Raw genomic sequence first — 19,638 nt, 5'->3', positions numbered from 1 at the left:
CAATACGTGTTTAACGAACCTTAATATCACATATATTTCGATATTTCGTGTATACGGACCCTTAATGTCAAACAAAATACGTTAATTAACGAATGAAGATGACAAAAAAACCTCGGTACTTCGCACGAAAGCTAGTCCTTTCTAGCTCACATTACAAATATTGGATTTAAATAGTAGTATCATTAGAACATAAAGTGCGTATGCATGACAGAATTCTGAGAGGTTGGAGTTGTAAAGGTGGTTCTAAAGTTTCATGAATAAAGTGATTATATCTAAAACTCCATAGTGTGTATTATAATGGATGAAAGTCCCCAAAGATATCTTACTCCTTAAGTATCGATCTAATATAACCTAGTTTCAAAACTTTTAACTTTATAAAGTAGGAAAACAATACAGTGAATATTCAACAAATTAATCAACTTTATATAGACTCTTATACTTAACATCACTTGAAACTTAGTTTACTGTTCTATAGTTAAGTTTATATTTCTATTTGAACCTTAAAGAAAAGTAGGGAATGAATCAAATTCATAGAATACGTTGATTAGTCACATATTCAAACTTTTCAACAGGTTTGTAAACAAATAACGAACAAAACTCTATATCCGTACAGAGATACCAACTTCCGCGGTTTCCATTTCGACATTATCTAACATTCCAGAAATGTTCAATTTAGATGTTAACAAAACAAAACTTCCACTACAAATAAATTAGTACGAGTATCGTGATAATTTTTTTTTCTATTAGGCAGCCACTAATCTCATTTGGGCAATAAACTGTAGAAGCCAGTATTACCATAATCACAATACATCACAAAAATACGAGTTGAAAGCCTACAAGATGATTCAACAAAGTACCTAAATGAAAGCAGACTTAAGGAAGCAATCGAGAGCAACCGAATCACGGATGACGATGGAATAGAGAAAAGCTGGCTAAAAATAAAAACTAACATTCTAAAAGCCGCAAAGGAATCTCTCGGCGAGAAAACAGTGGACAAAAATGAACAACTCAAACAGAAAACGCCATGGTTCTGTAGGGAAATAAAAGAAAACTGGGAAGAAAAGAAAAAAGCGTATCTGGAATATATGACAAACAAAACGCAACCCTCATATGAGAGCTATAAGAGGATTCGCAAGGAGACGCATAGGCTCGTCAGAAGGACTAAAAATAACTACTGGGAACGCTTCTCAAAAGATATAGAACATAACTTCTACGGATTACAAAAGGAAATGTGAAGATTTATAAGAGGGCAGAGGCAAGAGATAAAAGAAATAGTAGAAGTAAAACATATAGGAATATGAACCTGGATTGACTTTCTAAAAAGATTTTACTCACAACAGAAGAACCGGAAACATCAGAAATCACAATTGATGAAGAGGACAAAAAAAGTATAAGGAAGTGGAGGAAGCTCAGAGAAAACTAAAATACCGAAAGACAAATCACAGAGAAAGCTCTAAAATATAATCGACCGGCGTTCATTTGCTTAATTGACTTGACAAAAGCTTTTGATAGAGTTGGATTAAAAGTAAGTAGCGACTACATTAGAACATGTAATGTGGAGAAGATTAATGAATGGTTATTGAACAGAAAAAAATGGAACAACCATATAATAGAATAACAAATGATAGGGTAGTAAAGATCGCAAGTGACAAATTGCCGGCCGGGAGGAGAAGTGTCGGTCGATCACGGAAAAGATGGAGCGATAATATAACTTGAACGCACAATAAAACAGGCTGAATTGCCTATAGAAAAGATATAAGAAGAAGAAGAATGTATGGTGTTGGATACAGAACGAACGAACTATATATATTTTTTAACCTGAAGTTTCTCTTTTTTTTATTTTGCAAGAAAAAGAAAATAAAATACTTTCTATAATGTTTGCTTTTGTGATAATAATCAGTGGGGCTTTATGTTCATATGGTATAGATACATGGCATTCGAGTAATGGACAACAATCAGGTATTTTGTAGAAAAACTTAAAAACTTTCATCAGAAAAGTGTTAATATGATGCGTAATTTCATATATGTGGTCAATTTATTAAAGTTTGAGGAGTAAAATACGAATCTCATATTCTCTGTGAAGCCTAAGAAGCATAACTTATTGACCTGTTGGACATCAAAACAAACCACGGGCTCCACCTGCTGCTTGTAATTAGAGATTCTTCGAAGATAAGAAACTAGTATTTACCTGTCTCACCAATAAAAAAACTCACAGAATGAAAGCTCGTCTTCTAGTTCTAATGAAAGTAATTCCAACAAGGACCAAAACAACCAAAGCACCATCTTATTACTACAGAAGTTTTTAACGAATGGCATTTATTAATTGCTAGCCCTACAAAAACCTCAAAAGCTGTTCTGTTCTTCTTATAGCGGTCCAGTCTCGAATATTTTTGAATCTCCACTCTTACCATCACCCAAGTCCATGGCGCCTCTCAATCTTATCCTTGAGTGAAAGCTGCAATAGACGATATTTATCATCCCTCAAAATTCAAACAAGATCATTTTACGGTCATCGAGAGTTGCCTTTCAACGTTTGCTCTTCGTAGCGCATTGTGGTTTGTAGCATGTTGTGTCCATGGAATATGAAATATTCTTCTGTGAAGAATCAGGTTCATCCTCCTGACCTTTAGAGACCAAGTCTCTCCTCCGTACATCATTACCGACCATACATAGCATTCAACTATGCATTGTTCTACCTTCCAAGTTCTGGTAATGGTTGCAAAGGCAGAATTTCATATTATTAAAAGTTGCGCGAGCGTCCATATATATCTATTCAATGAAAAATGTTCATACCAAAATAGACCTCTTGGTTCTAGTCAATTATTTCGTGATACAGTTGATTTTGTAGTATTAAGCAAATTATGAATAGAATTGAAAGTTTACAATCGAGCTATTTTATTTTTTGATAAAATCTCAACAGTCTCTCAAATATTTCTTTGAATATAACCAAGCTACATAATCATATTCATCTCAGAAATAAAATTTAATCTGCTTTCCTGCGTTGATAACAGTAACCACATTCGCTAACGATATCAAATTCGTATTGGTTTTATTAATACTTTTCCGTTTTAAGTTTTATTTTTATATTATCTACATCAATTATCGAGGTTAATTAATATAAAAATCGATATCAATTTCATGAGTCAGTAACATGCGATGTTCATTTTACATATAGTCCATTTTTCTCTATACTCCCTCATTATAATAGTAAATTTACGGAAAGTTGCATAACGTCGGCTTAAATAAATGTCATGGTTACAAACACGTTTTGATATGAATTCACGTGTTTTCGAATTTATTGCCTACTTTGTTTTATCTCTTATAGCAACAGGACGATGAAATTAACACAAACATCTATGCTTGGGAGTGTGTTCGGTAGACCATGTTTGCTTATAAAAATTAATACATGTTTATAATAATATTAAATTGTGAGCAATAACTATTTATACTAATGAAACTATTATAAATGGGTTATCCGCGTGACTTCGGAAGCTCACTTAAAAGGGGAGTTGCCAATATAGGTACACATTTTGATTGCTTGTAGCGATTTCGTTTCAAAAATCAATCTTTATTATCATTTCCAACTCTGTGAGGCTTTTGTCTGTAGGAGTCTCTTAATACATATTGGATCGGAGAAGAGTGAACAGTTTGGAAGGTATTTCCAATATTTTTCATTAAAATGTTTTTTGTATAAGAAATCTTTTATTATTTCCGCATGTGGTGTATGTTTTAATCTCAATTTGCTAGTGTCCCTTGAACATAAATAAATCAAGCAATAGTTTACGATCAAAAAGCAGGTACATGTTTCAAGTTCAATATGAATTTGTAATTATAATTATAATCATCCGCCGTTGGCATTGGCTCGTTGGATAATTACCCTTTTTTGTTGTTGGTAGTTAATGGAGGTCAGTTGGATGAATTATCAGCCCAATCTGATGCTGAAGCACAAAATTTATAAGATTGAAAAATTTATATTCATTGCGCCAAGAAATTAATGCCTACTTATGTGTTGAGATACAAAAATATTGTTTTCAAAATATACTGCTCCTGTATAAGATCAATACACTTTTACGTGCGTTTGAACCAATTCCGATTGAGGTACCTCCAAAACATGTGATTTGAACCGCTCTTTCAGATTTGGAAAAACGTTGACCTCGCAATTTATTGTTGATCTGCGGAAATCATTGGGTGCCAATAACGACTGCACTGCATCAATTCGATGTTTTAACTGTTCAAATACGTTTTTGCTTAAACTGATGTGTGAGAGCTCACATTATCGAGGTGGAGAATGATTATCTTCTGCGATGCTCGTGTACCATTTCGAATTGACCGTTCTACGTTGCTCTAATAGAACGGTGGTGGCATATTCACTTATTTCTAAAAAACAGGTGACCATTTGTTTCGAAGTGCTTCGTACGCAAACAAGTTTTGTTGGATTAGCCCTACTTCAAAAACTCATACAGTCGATTGTTGTTTAGTTTCGGGTTCATATACATAGGTCAATAGTTCGTTGCTTGTCACGATCTTATAGATCTTTGACAGCCAATATTGGAAATATGCGAGAGAAACTAATTCCCAATCACGCCTCAATCTAACGGTACGTCACATGACGATCTTGCAATATCAGTTTATCAGACTGATGAATGCCTCAATTATCTGTAGTAAACAACTCAAAGAGCACTCGTATGACAACACATTCTTAGTTCGTTCACCATTAAAAATGTCTATGATGGCAGTGTCAGATTTAGCATATTCACATCAGTTTTGCCATATCTCAAAACCTAAGTAACAACCCTCGTAGATAAATAAGTTTTTGCATTTATTGAAAACATTCCAAAAGATGATTAGCTTCAAATTTTAAGTTGTAGAAGCTTGCAGAGGTTACAAAATGCATTGATGTGATTCCTTTAGATATTCATAGAATCATTTCTTTAAAAATTCGTGTAGATTTATTATATCTCAAAATATATAGTATTACAAACAAGTTCGCAAAATGGTTGCCTAGGCGGACGCTGTCCAGCTATTATGGAATTTTAAAAATTCGGCGAAATTCGCGAGGCGTCTTTCACATTTTGTGATAAATTGCGGAGCTTGTTTGATGTTTATTTGTATATAATTTTTTTAGAAGCATACTAGATACAAAAAGCCTGACTTCAGCGAATATAGGATCTGGCTATATCCTAGTTACTAGTGCTAAACGTACAGAACAAGAAGAAACCAGAAAACACATTTAAAGATAAGCTCAACATAGAATCCATTAAGGACCCAACAACAAAAGCCCTATACCAAAATCACCTAATACAAAAAAACGAAGCAAACAACATTGGAAGACAGTACGATACAGAGACGTGCTGGAAAAAGATGAAAACGAATATTACCAACTCAGCTATAGAGGCGCTAGGCCTAAGGAAAGTAGGAGTGAGTAAGAACAGTCGAAGGAAACAATGGTATACACCGGAAGTGAAAGCTTTGGCCAACGGAAAACGGAAGGCATATTTAAGATATAGGAGCAACAAAACACTCGAAGAAAAGAACCACTACATTCAACACAGAAATCAGAAACATAAAACGAAGCTTCTGGGAAAACTTTACCTCCGAAATGGAACATGACCTATACGGAGCACAGAAAAAGGTATGGGGAATGCTAAGAAGGAGGAGACATGAAATAGTAGAATACACACAGACATAACAGATTGACGAGTCCCACTGGAAAACCTATTTCGAACAACTGTACGCAGATGCTTTCGAAGAGGAGGGAAACAAAAAAAATAATTAAGAAGAAGATAAAGAAAACAATGAACCTCTCGAGATATTAGAAGAAGTAAAGATAGAACACGCAAAAAATATCAAAAGCAGGAAAGCACCTGGATTAGATAACATACCAAATGAGTTATTGAAATACGGAGGACAACAACTAATGGTAGAAATTACAAAGCTTTTCAAGAGAATACTATGAACCAAACAAGCTCCTAACGAATGGAAAAAGAACATAACCATTCCTATATTCAAGAAAGGGGATAGGGAATCTCCAGAGAGCTATAGAGGTATAACCCTTCTAAACACAACCATGAATCTTTTCACAAAAATCATTGAAACAACATTAAATGAACATGTAAATACATCGGAAGAACAACAAGGATTCAGAAGAAATCGATCAACCGTAGATGCCATCTTCACAATCAGACAAGTAGTTGAAAAAGCGACAGGTTAAGGCTAAGCAACGTAGGAGACATCCTAAAAAAGAAATACGTTCCGAAAACCACAATAGACATCATAAGACATTTAAACTATAACACATCTACTCACATATTAGTTAACCAAAACCTGACAAAGGAAATACAAACACCAACGGGTATCCGATAGGAAGACTCCTTAAGCCCGCAACTGTTCAACCTGATAATGGACGAAATAATAAATCATGTCAAGAATACAGCAAGAGAATATTCACTTACAACGGGCACAATAAAAATAATCTGTTATGCCGATGACGTTGTAATTGTGGCAGAGAGCGAAGACGACTTACAGCAGCTACCATATTCATTGTATGTAAAAGTTAAAACCTTTAACATACAAGTATCCACCGCAAAAACTGTCATCTTTAAAGAACCAATGAGGTGCAAACTCGCCCTAGAATATAAAACGATAGAACAGGTAATGTCATTTGACTACCTAGGCACACAAATCAGCGCAGACCAGAACAGAATAAATAAAGTAAAAGTACAAGCAAACAAAACCAGCCGAATATCAGGCGCACTCCGGAACATTATCTGGAATAATATCAGTATGAACCAAAGGGCAAAAGTTAAAATATACAAAACCTGCGTTAGACCCATATTGACATATGCTATTGAAACAAGAGCGGACAACAAAAGAACTAAAAACATCATTCAAACAACAGAAATGAAAATACTCAGAAACATATGCGGATTCACACTAAGAGACAGAAAGAGAAACACAGACATAAGACACGAATGTGAGGTGGAAGACATAGTCAGATGGGGACGTAAACGTAAAAGAGCTTAGAACGAACACGTGGACAGGATGACCAGAGAAAGATTAGGAAAGATCGCATGAGACGGTAAACCAGGGACACGACGACTTTTAGGAAGACCTCCAAAAAGATGGATGGATTCATGGACATCAACATCTCAAGGATGACAAGTTGGAAACTACAGCCCTAACGCCTACAATACGTTGAAAAAGAAGAAGAAGCAGGCGGCTTTTTACAGAAATTCTTCTAAATAATTTATATGAAAGTCCACTTGTTTATTTCTTTGGTTTCTTTTTATTCTAGAACTTTGTATAATTTTATTTAGATATATAAATGAATTGTGTAAACGCAGTTACTAAGTTTTAAATAAATAGTAATGACAAGATTGAATTAGTAAAATTAATTACAGAAATTAATTATTTGTTACTTATAAGTAAATTATAGTAAGTTCAGTGTATTGAATAGTGTGTGGATGAATTAAGAACGTAACAGACAGTGTCTATTAATTCACCCCACAAATGGAAAGAGTGTAAGTAAATACGAAAAACGTTACGTAATTTTATTTCTTGCAATTACTGTTTTATTTTTTAATTTCGATATCTGTTATTTGTTAATTATTTGCTGAGCTCATTATACTATAATTGTTATTTTTAATGAATGTCTAAGTAAATAGATCAATCAGTTAATCATATGCCATATCCTATAATTATGGAGGAACAAATAAATGGCTCCAGTCCGACACTGTTGTTATTCAATGACTATCGCATTTATTATTCGTTTTTTTTTATTTCACGGTTATCCGAAATATTAAATTTTTTTACACCCAAAATATGTTTAAAATTCCACTGTTCTAACTCGTGCCCGTTCGCTACTCTATAACTTTACAACGATAATAAACATTTATAATATAATCATTGAAAACTCACAAAACTCGCAGCTGCTGATCCCTCCTTAGCAATTCGTCCCTTCCAAGGACTCCCAGGATTATTTCCCGCTCTCTGTCTGTCAGTTGCGTTGCTTCCAACATCGCAGCAGCCACTATTGGATCCGGACATTCCACGGATTCTCCCGATGCCGTGAGTGTTTTTAAAACAGAAACCGACGCCACTGGCGGTGGTTGGTGTGCTGTCGGATCGCCGCAACATGACATTTCTGAAAAATTATGTATTTTTAATTATGGTTCTACGATGTTTAATAAAAGCGAATGATTAAAATTGCTGATACTGCTGTCACTGCTTTGTGAATATGTTTGATAACATATTTTCGAATATTTTTTTTAAATACTTAGTAGGACAAAACTAATTAAAATTAGCTCGTTCGGTTTATATATTTACATATTTTATGAAGGTATATATTTGCTTACAATTTGTAGAAAAAACAAAGAAATTATAACTACAATTTGTTTGTCGAAAGTTATATATGAAGTCCAGAAAAATTGAAAGCTGCATAATTTTGACGATTCGAACTCAAAAGCGAAATCTTCAATTTTGACAAACATGAAAAAGTAATTTTTGTATTACTTTTGCTCATTATTGTTTACTTGTTTTATAAAAGAATCTATCGAATTGTCAAAATGAGCTGATGTTCTTTTAAAAATTACCGCCGAGGGTTAATCGAATATTTTTGCCGTAATCTGCTATGTGCAGATTTATTTGATTTGTGAAGTTATTTTGTTGGTTTTTAGACCTTATTACTTCCAGATTTATTACAAAATTTCTTCTTAAAGAGTTGCTACTTAAAGAAGTTCAAAATTTATTCTTGGAAACATGGCTTTGTTTCTTTTTTTTTTTTCGACTATACAGTGTTTTACTTAATGTAAGTAAGTGGTAAATCGAGTCTATAAAAGGTTTTAACATACAAATCTAAATATTCTGCATTGATCAGACAAAAAGAGGTCACAGCTGCTTCCAGTATATATTGAAATTAAGGCTCGGCATAACTCTAATTCTCGTTCCCAATTAATTTCTATGCGTTTATCGTTATCACAGAGAATTAGTCTTGCAGTTGGTTATATGCAGCCATGTGATGACAAACGTAAATTTATACTGACTAGCTCAATTTCTTATACATATTACCTATCTCATTTGCTATTCAAATCCCGCCCTACATAATTATTAATGTCAAATAAATCAAATCAAATAATATCGTTATGTAATCAATGTCTGTCCCCTATTGGTTCAAGATTAATTTGATTCTTTATGTTTTGTACCTTCATTTCGATTGTAACTTGAGAGAATAATAAATAATTTTGAGAAAAGATTTTTGTCGCAAATGTTTTAATTGCGTCTAAAAATTTATTTGAAAAATATTATCATTCTTAAAGCACATTGAATAAAATAGGATTTTCTCACTACTTTACTTTAATTTTTGTAATATATATAGTATATTTCAGGACTTATGGATCTTAGGGTCCCTGTCCGTACCTTATTGTAATAATAATAATAATACCTCACCCATAGATGGTATTAGTTGCCTGAAAAATACCACTGTATTAGAAAGTTCACAATCTATACAGCATATATTTCAAGTTTGAAGACGCCACGTTGTTGAGTATTTGTTTGGCAGCCTTCATTAGGAAGGTTTTCAGTGAATTTGTGAACATGGAAAAAATTGGTTATCGTTGTGATACAACACTTTTATTTGAAAGGCATTTACCCAACTTATATAAAAGCTAAACTAGATTCTACTCTGAGTGAGACTACTCCTTCGTTATCAACAATAAAAAATTGGGTAGCAGAGCTTAAACGAGGCCGTACGACCTTGTTAAAGAAATGGAACAAGAACAGCATCGTGAGGATTTTTTCATCGAGTGTTTGGCAATGTTTCACAGAAATAAAGACGAATTATTGAGCCGTTTCATAACCATGAATGGAACGTGGGCTCATCATTTCACGCTCTAAACAAAAGAACAAGGACTGGATAGGGAGGAATGGTTCCAAAAGGTAATGGCATCGGTTTTATGGTATGTACGTGGAATAATTTTCATTTACTATCTTGGAAAAGGAAAAACTATCAACGGCGACTATTATTCTAGCTTATTGCAACGTTTGAGCGAAGAATTCAAGGAAAGCAGCCGCGTTATTGCAATGGCCAAAATGAATCAATTAAAGTGTGAATTGCAACCATATACAGCCTATTCGCCAGTTATTCAGACCCCTCGTATTATTTTGAGTAACCAGACTTGGAAAAATGGTTCGGTGGTCAAAGGTTTTCCAAAAGTATATGAAGCTAAAAGGAAGTTCTTCTTTATACCTTTCAACTGCCACTGGGTTATCACTTACAACCTTGAAAAGTTTTCATTCATGTTCTTCTTCCGTAATTTAAGCACGAAACAGACACAAGTGTTCTAAATTTTATATATTGGTTGAAAGCTCACTAACAGGTGGACTAAAAAATATTTAGTTCAAATTGTATTCGTTTATAGTGTATTTGTATATATAGTGTATTATATTTGTAGTGTATTATATTGTATTCGTGAAATAGATCTAAAAGTATCTTTTAAAGACAAAATAATTCAGAACAACTCTGGTTATTGTAAAAAAAACCAAGAAATCTAACACGGGCACATACGACAAAATCGATTGTTTACACCACGGCCGATATTTCGACGTGGAACAGCTGTTTACTAAGATTGCCGTATACGAAGTGATTGAAAAGAAATTGTTCAGCTAACTGCTTGAACGACTCGAATCTGAGCAGCACGAGGGATACGCCGGAAGGTAACCTGGCTCTTGCGATTTCAGTAGCTTACATAATTCTCATCCAAAAATAAATTAAAATATTTGAAGAAACCGCTTAAAAACCACAAAAATCAAAATATGGATTGGGGTCATCAAGAATAGCGGTAAGAGTAAACTAGTCTGTTTTTGAATCTGTACAAAATGAAATTGGTTCAAGAAATACCACTCTCGGCTGTCAATTATATGGGCACATAACTAAGCAAAACTGACACTTTTTGTGCGCTACGAAACCGTAACATATTCTACTAGCTAGCTACTTCGTCCACCAAGAGTTGGTGTATGAATTGCGAGGAATTATTAGACCTTACTGTTTTTAAAAATATAAAAGAACATTCGGGTACCACTGAATTATATGAAAATGTTGAACACATTCCTGTTGCCATGAAAGCAAATATTGCTATATCTAATATGGTTCCAGGCAACGTGGTAAGTTCACATATTTGCCATTACGTTATCCTAATTTAACTCCTATAGACTTTACCATATGAGGTTATGTCAAGTTTAAGGTTTGTATTGGTAAACCGACTTCTGGTGCATTTGAGTTGTTTTGCCAAGACGTCATTACAACATGTCTTAATACTATAGAGTGTAGATTATAGATTATTTTGGGATTCGTTTTGACGTTCCAGTCACTCTGCATATACACCTAGACAATATTTTGTCTTGCTTATAAAATCCGCAGGCTCCTCTAAAATAGGCTATTTTTCGGACATTGTTGTCTCATACATCCCAAGGTGTTAGCACTTTATTTCAAGCTTCTTAAGCCTTTTGATTAAATGAGCAGAACATTCTCTGCCATACCTACTGTCAAAGATAAAATTATGAATCTTTTAAGTTGTTTTAGTTGAGTTTTTATTGATATGGCATCTCATGAGGCCACAGGTCATTAATAAGTATTTTTTAAAGATACCATAATAGATATCTTCATGCTAATGAATCGAAAAATATTGGATCCATTCCAATATACTATCATTCTTATTACCGCTTTATAAAATGTGAGGGCTTCAAAATTATTATTGGAAGAAATAAAAAACTAATCAATAATGAGATTATCCTATGTGCGTAATCTACTTTTTTTATTCCCCTTGCAAAAAGGATTTTAATGTCACTCATTTTAAAACGTATCAGTATGCCTTACTTTTTCTCGTCCCACACCCCAATTTCATGGATTTTGAACAGTATCGATATGATGTAAGCCAAAATGCATTTTTATTTTGTTTTGAAACGATCTAGTCAATAGCCAATTTCACACAGAGCTGGACTCAACTTTTAAGTTACTCCTTTTTTAAATCTTTGTGAAAGATTTTTATTACGAATTATATCCGGTATATTTGAGCAAAAAGACTCCCAAGATTGAATAATGAACTAAGATTTGCTCTTTTAGCATTTATGACTTAATATGAGATAGTTTTTCATTTTCATTCGAATAAATAATATCAGTAATTCCTTATCAACAAATATGTTTCACTACTTATAAGCATATAACTACCGCGAAAAATCTAGTCCTCATACTGAGTTCGTATCCATTTCTCTTATAATGTTTTCCAATTTTTATCCATTTTTATTCCAAACAATTTCTTTTTATTCTGTATTCCTATTTGGACCTACGATGTATTTATTTTAACTGTTCTGTTTATCACATCAACATTTTCATCTTCAGTAGTCAGTTTCAAATTATCAAGGAGCTGGATTATCTCATTGATGTGATATAAGATCTGCCCTGGTGGCTTTTAGCATATATAAAAAGTTAGCACAAGAGTATCAACCCTTTTACACTCGAATGATTCGAGTGGTGCTTGCCTTGTGGAGATGCCTGTGGATATTGATCTTGAACCTCTGTAGACTGTAGTGTTCGGATATGACGTGCCTTGGTAGCTGATTCCAGAGGCTTCATGATCCACGTCCGCCTGTCGAGTAGGTCCAAAACTGCTGGACAGCTCGGAAGAGTATTTACTATAGTAGTAGCGGTAAAATAGAGTCAGATTTTTCTTCTATGCTCTAAGCTGTTCAAGATTCTGGTCAACTCAGGATCGCCTATAAGTTGGTTGAACTGCTCTCTTCTGGATGGATGGACGAATCTGGGCCTTGTAGTGGATTAGAAGCTGTTGTAGAGTGTAGAGCTTGAATAAAGACCAAATCCTGAGATGCAGTACTAGCCTTCTTTGTAAAAGTAGCAGCATTAGTCTTTGCTGCATTGAACTCAATCGGATTGCTTCTACCCCACTCCAGAATGTTTTCAAGATCGGTATTGATGGTGGTGATCTGTTACTGCTTGCGGATTTGGTTGTTGACCGTGTTTACTGGGGAGGTTTTATTTCAACGACGACACCAGTGTTTTTATAGGCGAAGTATAGATCGGGTTTGCAGTTTTGTCAAGTAAATCGTTGATTTACTGGAAAAGGAGAGATGCATGTCAGAGTTAACCTCAAACCTTTCAGAGGTGTTGATAGACAGCAACAATCCGACAAACCGTACAGTCTTAATTTATTTAGAGGTTTGTCACTCCAAACCCTCTCAAAAACCTTCGATATGTCCAGTGTGATTGCTCTGGATTCCCCATTTTTCTCTAAGGTTTCAGTCCATACGTTAATGACATAGGTCAAGAAGTCCCAATTGATCTATGGGATCTGCTGCTGGTTAACTACTTTCTCCATGACCTTAACACAATTACACAAAAATTACTTTTCTAAATTTGATATGTAATCCTTCTTTTTTTTACTTGGCACATTTTTTGTGATAGAATATGATACATGAATATATATATATATATATATATATATATATATATATATATATATATATATATATATATATATATACATAAACTGAAGTTTACAGATTTATTGCCGCTTCCACGTAATCATAGCAGTATAGTAACATATATGTGGAATATCATTTGTTATAGAGGGTAAAGACTGTCCCCAATATACTGCCTTGTGGTAGTCCTGCGTTTATTTCTTTTATGTGAGAATGAGTGTCTTCTTATTCGAATCTAAAAATTTTAGTCAAAATTCAAGACTTTTTCGAATCTTTTAAAAGTTGTATGGGCAGAAGACTGCTAATTTATGGGGTAGTTCCTCAAGCCACACCTTGTCAAATGCCTTTCCAACGTCTCGGATGACGAACACTATATTTAGTTTAGTTTAGTTGTTCAATTTCTCAGTTTCGTTTTGTGAATGCCATTAGATTTAATAATTTTTGACATGCAAAAATCAGTGAAAATGATTATTCAACTTTATAATTTCATAAGAAAAGTGAAGTTTTTCTTTTCTAATTTATATATTAAAAGAAGGGTGTTCTATCCTATCATTTCACTCAATTTGTTTGATGAACTGAATTGATGTACAGATCCGTCATAAATTGTTGGAAATCACCTAACTTTCATTCTTCCCGATTTATTCTCGAAACCTAGTTTTTCTATACATATCTCTGGATTTTTTTACTTAAAATATTTTCATGGTCACCTTCCCTCTATATATTTTATAATATATGAGCTATTTCGTCCACTACTTAATTAGATTGAAGCGAAGAAAACTTACTTGCAACGAATCGAATTCGATTTCATAGCCATCGTGCACCTTCTCCAATAATTTTACAGTGTATATCTCCATGAAATTCACAATGATGCTTTGTAAAGTTATCAAAGAGATTAAAAATATGAGAGCAAGATATGACGATTGTGAATTTCCAATCTGCCTGCTCAAAACTGGAGATAATTAAGAGGATTTTGAATCTCCTTCCTTATTTATCCAGATCTTTCTCAAATACAGAGTGAGTTTTATGTATGGAACGCCTCCATTATATCGGAAACGACTGGTACGATTTTTATAACTTTTTGTGTACAAGTTTGTTATTTCATATTGATCACCTTGTACATTTTACGTTAACAAGAAACGTGTAATATTTTTAATAATTTATATCCTAACCGAAATCCCATAACAAGATCTAATGTAAATAAGTAAAACTGGTTCAGTAAAAGATTTAACCAAATCAAGGCGCAGAAAAATCGCATCAACTGAAAACAAATATTTAGATGTTTTTTCATTGAGGGTAACTTAAATGGCCCGGCGTATTTAGATTTATTGGAAAATGGTATTGTACCTGAGATGACTCAGATACTTCCAAATCCAAGTAAATATGTTCAATTATATTTAAAACAATATCCTCAACCACAATATTTGACTACAACAAGATTATGTCCCACCTCACTATGCGTGTGTGGTGAGGCAATACCTAAATAATATGTTTCCCAGAAGATGGATTGAAAAGCGTGGTTTTATCGAATGGCCCCCGCGATCACTCGATATGAATCTTTCAGACTATTTCCTTTTTTATTAATTTACTGACACTAGACCTTTTTACGAGATTTGTATTAGCACACAAATTAGTAGATAATATTCAATCGTAGCCATGTAAATCTACAATATTTATAGTAACTTTGGTGGAGATACTGTAAATGTAGCTTTAACACTAAAATTAAAGTATAGAGCATATCGCATGCAAAATAATTAGTACTTCTTAAGGAATTTTAAAAACTTGAAAATTATATAAGGAGATCTATTTGAAATAACAAAGTTCATTTTTATTCCGTAAAAAAGGAATGATCTGAAAAAGTTATACCACCCCTATCATAAGTCCCTTGCGTACAAAATTTATAAATTTATAAAAATCGTTCAAGCCGTTTCCGAGATAATTGAGGCATTTCATACATAAAACTCAATCTGAATAAATATGTACATTCATAAGAGATAATGAAATTTTGCAATTCACTACTAAATTGAATAGCCTCGAAATAACTGGTTTGCCATCCTGTGAATTATTTTGAAAAAAAGAAATATTCCAATACTTTTAAAAGGAATTGTGTATTTCACGACACTAACAGCTAGAAATATGTTTAAGAATAGTTTATACCATAAGATCATAACTGTTACAAATTATATTGAGCGAAGTAATTACATACAAATTACATATTTGAACAAATATCTTCTCACCTGAACCACCCTGGCCTAACGAAAATTTATTTTAAATAAAATAAAAGGTAGACATTATATGATACTTTAATGAATATCCGATGGTTTTGTAAACAAGTATTGCTAAGTCAATCTTTTCTATAATGTTCTTAATAGAGGTTATGTTAAAATTATTTTAAAATGTTTGGCAACAATGCTGTGAAAAAAGTAAGGGTCCACTAGTATAAAGTGAAAAATATCCTAAAAAATAAATTTATTGTTCTACTTATAGCACTCACAATCTAGAGCCTATCATTATTCAAGCTGCTTTGAGTATGTATTTTATCCAGAAGCATATGACAAAACCAATTTTCTTTCTTAATAGTATCGTTTATCTTGTGAAATTTAAAATTTCACTAGATACTTCCATGATGTTTTATAAATAAAAACGTTTGGTATACTTTGTGCGAAAATCGCACGAAACTGTAAAAGCTGCAAGCGTCATTTATCAAAGTTTTTACACGGTAACGCATTTAAATAACTTGCTGAGTCACGGTAAGAAATGAAACGGAAGTGGTATTTCTTGTAAGTATTCCAATCAAGTTCGATGAAATGGAAAGTCATCAATTTTTGATGATTCCTTAACGATGTGTAGTTGAAAATGAAGTTATCAATCTATGAAGACTGAGTTATGACGTTCCGCTCACCGTTGCCAACTGCTCTCACCGTTCTCTTCAATTTAAAATCATTGGGATATGAAGTAGCTTTCAGAGACACTGTTGTTACAACGTTGGCTGTTAGAGCTAATGTTCTTTGATTCAATTTTGGCGTAGCAAGTAGAAAGAACCACTGAATTCTTCATTGATAACAAGGTACTAATCATATGTTTATCGTTTTGTTCCGCTTCTTTTGTCCTAACTGTAATTCTGTACCTACAAGCCTGATTTGCAATTCGTACCATCGAATCAAGGAACGGTAGTATCCCCTTTCTCCATCAGCTGCAACGCTCGTTGGAGATGCAGTTTTTTCGCGCTTTTTCTGTAACCTCTTGAGCTCGTTCATCAGCTAAATGAATGGCCGATGACAGTCGAAGTTGTACCCACTCTCGCACATTCTAAAAATCTCCAGCACTGCATAGCAGATTTTTTTATCATGGTCATTTGAAAAATATAACATATCCCACATGGAAATGTCCCTATATCTTGTTACCCACCTCTCTGGGGTATACAATTTTCAAATAAATAAAAGACATAATAATTTGAACATAAATATCAATTACAAACAGTACCATAAGTAAGTCAGGTTTGTCCTGAAGACTTTTGGCATACAGGAATTACCCGTACCATTCGATTAATGATATTGCGTTGTAATGATCATCATGCTACACTTTGCGCTTGCGATACATCTGAAAAGCTTATAAAACATACCTTTTGTGGACAAAAACTTATGGAAGATATAAAAAACCTGATATAACGTGATAGATACGTTGCATAACTCATAGTATTTAGTAACCTAAGATAAAAGTATCAGTTGTTACTTAAGGATAGTAGGAATGAAGCAAGGCAGCGTGCATCACGTGCAATTTAATGCAAGACGCAACATGTGCAAATGAAGCTCAGTTGATTCAATTGTAACTTAACCAGTTAGGTGCCATTTTTGTTGTGAGATAATTTACTAAGTTACTTTTCATTTAATAACAAATTAAATGTCAGTCAAATCAGTTGATTAATTGGAGCACTATTATAAACTAACATTTTAGCCTTCTGTGGTAACTCTAACCGTCTTGTTCCTTCCATTTATATATGTTATTCTCAGTTATGGAGATCAGGTCGTATTGGAAGCCATATGGAGAAAAAAATAATTAGTTTTTGATTTTGCAGCCATAATGCATCAGCAAAGCTCGCATATTATCGAACAACGGATTACGTCAATTATTGAAAAACTTTGTCTTTTTCATGCAAGTTGTTGCTCGGTATATTACTCCAAATCATCGAGAAAGAATGTGAATAACTTACTGATAGATTTACACGTTCATTTAAAATTGATTGATTCACGAGAAGACAAAAAACGATGATAGCTGCAAAATTTGAGATAATCTCATTAGAAAAAGTCGGAATAATTCATTTCAAAAATGATAATGTCGTAATCAGGCGCAGACTTATGTAATCAACAGCAAACCGAAGAACATAGTATAGGTAAAATTATGCGAGAATTCGCGGTAATATTTCAGGTAACTGATAATGTTCATTAAAAAGGAGGATGTTGCTATAAAAATTTGCATCCGTTTGTTAGAATTCAATAATTCACTTATAGCAATTTCAGAAAGTATACGCTGTAGCCACATTTTTTTTTTAATTGCCAAAATTTATTCACAGCTATTAATAGAACTTCTTTAGAACAAATAGTATGTTCAAAATTTTCACAATTGACTGTCAGTGAATTAAGTTCTGATACGAATTAAGCCAGACTCTAATTCTTTTTTACTTATTGTTAGATTATGTTAGATTAGTACGGGCAACCTCGATAAAGATTGGTCGTGGTTCACTTCACCTTTATTTTCCACGATTTGGAAACTTGATTTACCAACTAATAATCTATTGTTTCGTCACCCGACTATGGACGTCGTTTGTTTTTCAAGGCAATCAAGTCTTGTGCCAACAATACAATGTCCAGTAATCACTTCAATGATCTTCTGGATTAAGTTTTTTGTGAATTTTATTATTTTTTTTATTCTCTTCATTGATCCATGGTCAGGTTATCGTGTAATCACTTCTGTTTGACTACATATCCTAATTCTTCACTCTGATTCCTGTATCAATAGCATCTACCAATTCCATCGGTAGTAGCACTAGTACTGTCTGTTCGGCGTTCTCTCCCCTCATCTCACATTTAGCAATCCTATCAGCCGTGGAGCTCCCTTCCACTTCATAGTGCCTAGGTATCCAGCAGAGGCTTACTCCAGTACCATGAATTAGGGAGAGTACCTAGAGACAGCCCATTATCACTTTTAATTTTGTCTTTTTTCGATGCTTTTGTTTTCTGAAAGTGTCTGTATAGTTTGTTGTGCTTCTGTTTGATTCACCATTTTCTTATATCAATTTAACAACCTTCTCTACACCTATTTTTTAGTCTGTAAGTCTTTTGGATGTTTTTTTCTTTTGAAAACACACCAACTCCTGTTTCATATTTTGTTACCGAGCCATCTGTTAAGATTGAGATTTCATTATCCTTTATCAAGGATTTCTAATCGCATTCTAATCGCATTCATGGAAATGTTTATTTTTATTCTTAAAGTCCGCTTTTGTGATCATATAGTCGCTGTTCTGAGCTAATAGGTCTTTTATTCTCCTTCCTCCAATTTCACCCAAATTCTGCAGGATTATGAACAATTACATAGGCTGCAGGTTTGGAATTCCTTCTAGTGCTGTTTGTGCAGTGCGTCCGTCTCATTGCTCTGATGATTCCCGGTGCTACTATCATCTATGCTTTAATGAGATTCCTTTGCTGCTAATTTACTAAGTGATCAAATTTATTAAGAGATTTACAGTTTTTTCAAATGTGGCTTCAGTCAAGAACATAATGTTTTTCTCATTCATATCTTTCGAAATAATTTAATTCACTTGCTGAATATAGAATATCAGTTTATAACAAAGATAGTAGATAGTAGATAAACAAAACTGAAAAATCGACTGGTAAAAATAGTCGTAAATAACAGCAGATTTATGCGGGATTCTTTCACATTTTTAAAAAGTTTATAAATAATGGAATTGAGGATTGTTATTTGTGTTTTTGGGCAAACGATTTAACAAAATTTCAGATTTAACAAAATTTCAGTTCAAATTGCCGTTTATGAGTATTTCATGGGCTCAAAATGGATATAAATGTTTTACGCTAACTGAAAAAACTCACAATTTATATCCATTTGCCGGACGGGAGGTAGAGATTAGAGGCAGGTGAT

At 33.5% G+C, this 19,638-nt stretch overlaps 1 protein-coding gene across 3 annotated transcripts in view; it reads right to left on the bottom strand.

The window, feature by feature from the left end:
* Positions 1 to 19,638, bottom strand: part of LOC130449104 (uncharacterized) — a 294,569-nt gene that overhangs the window by 262,294 nt on the left and 12,637 nt on the right. For all 3 annotated transcript variants that reach the window (XM_056786776.1, XM_056786780.1, XM_056786777.1), the window contains exon 3: positions 7,918 to 8,143. In XM_056786776.1, coding sequence (XP_056642754.1) covers positions 7,918 to 8,143 — 226 coding nt within the window. The remainder of the gene's footprint in view (positions 1 to 7,917; positions 8,144 to 19,638) is intronic.

This window comes from Diorhabda sublineata, chromosome 9 (genome assembly GCF_026230105.1).
Source record: "Diorhabda sublineata isolate icDioSubl1.1 chromosome 9, icDioSubl1.1, whole genome shotgun sequence".
Taxonomy (NCBI): Eukaryota; Metazoa; Arthropoda; class Insecta; order Coleoptera; family Chrysomelidae; genus Diorhabda; species Diorhabda sublineata.
The sequence above is the reverse complement of the archived record's forward strand: the minus strand, read 5'-3'. Positions and strand labels throughout refer to the sequence as shown.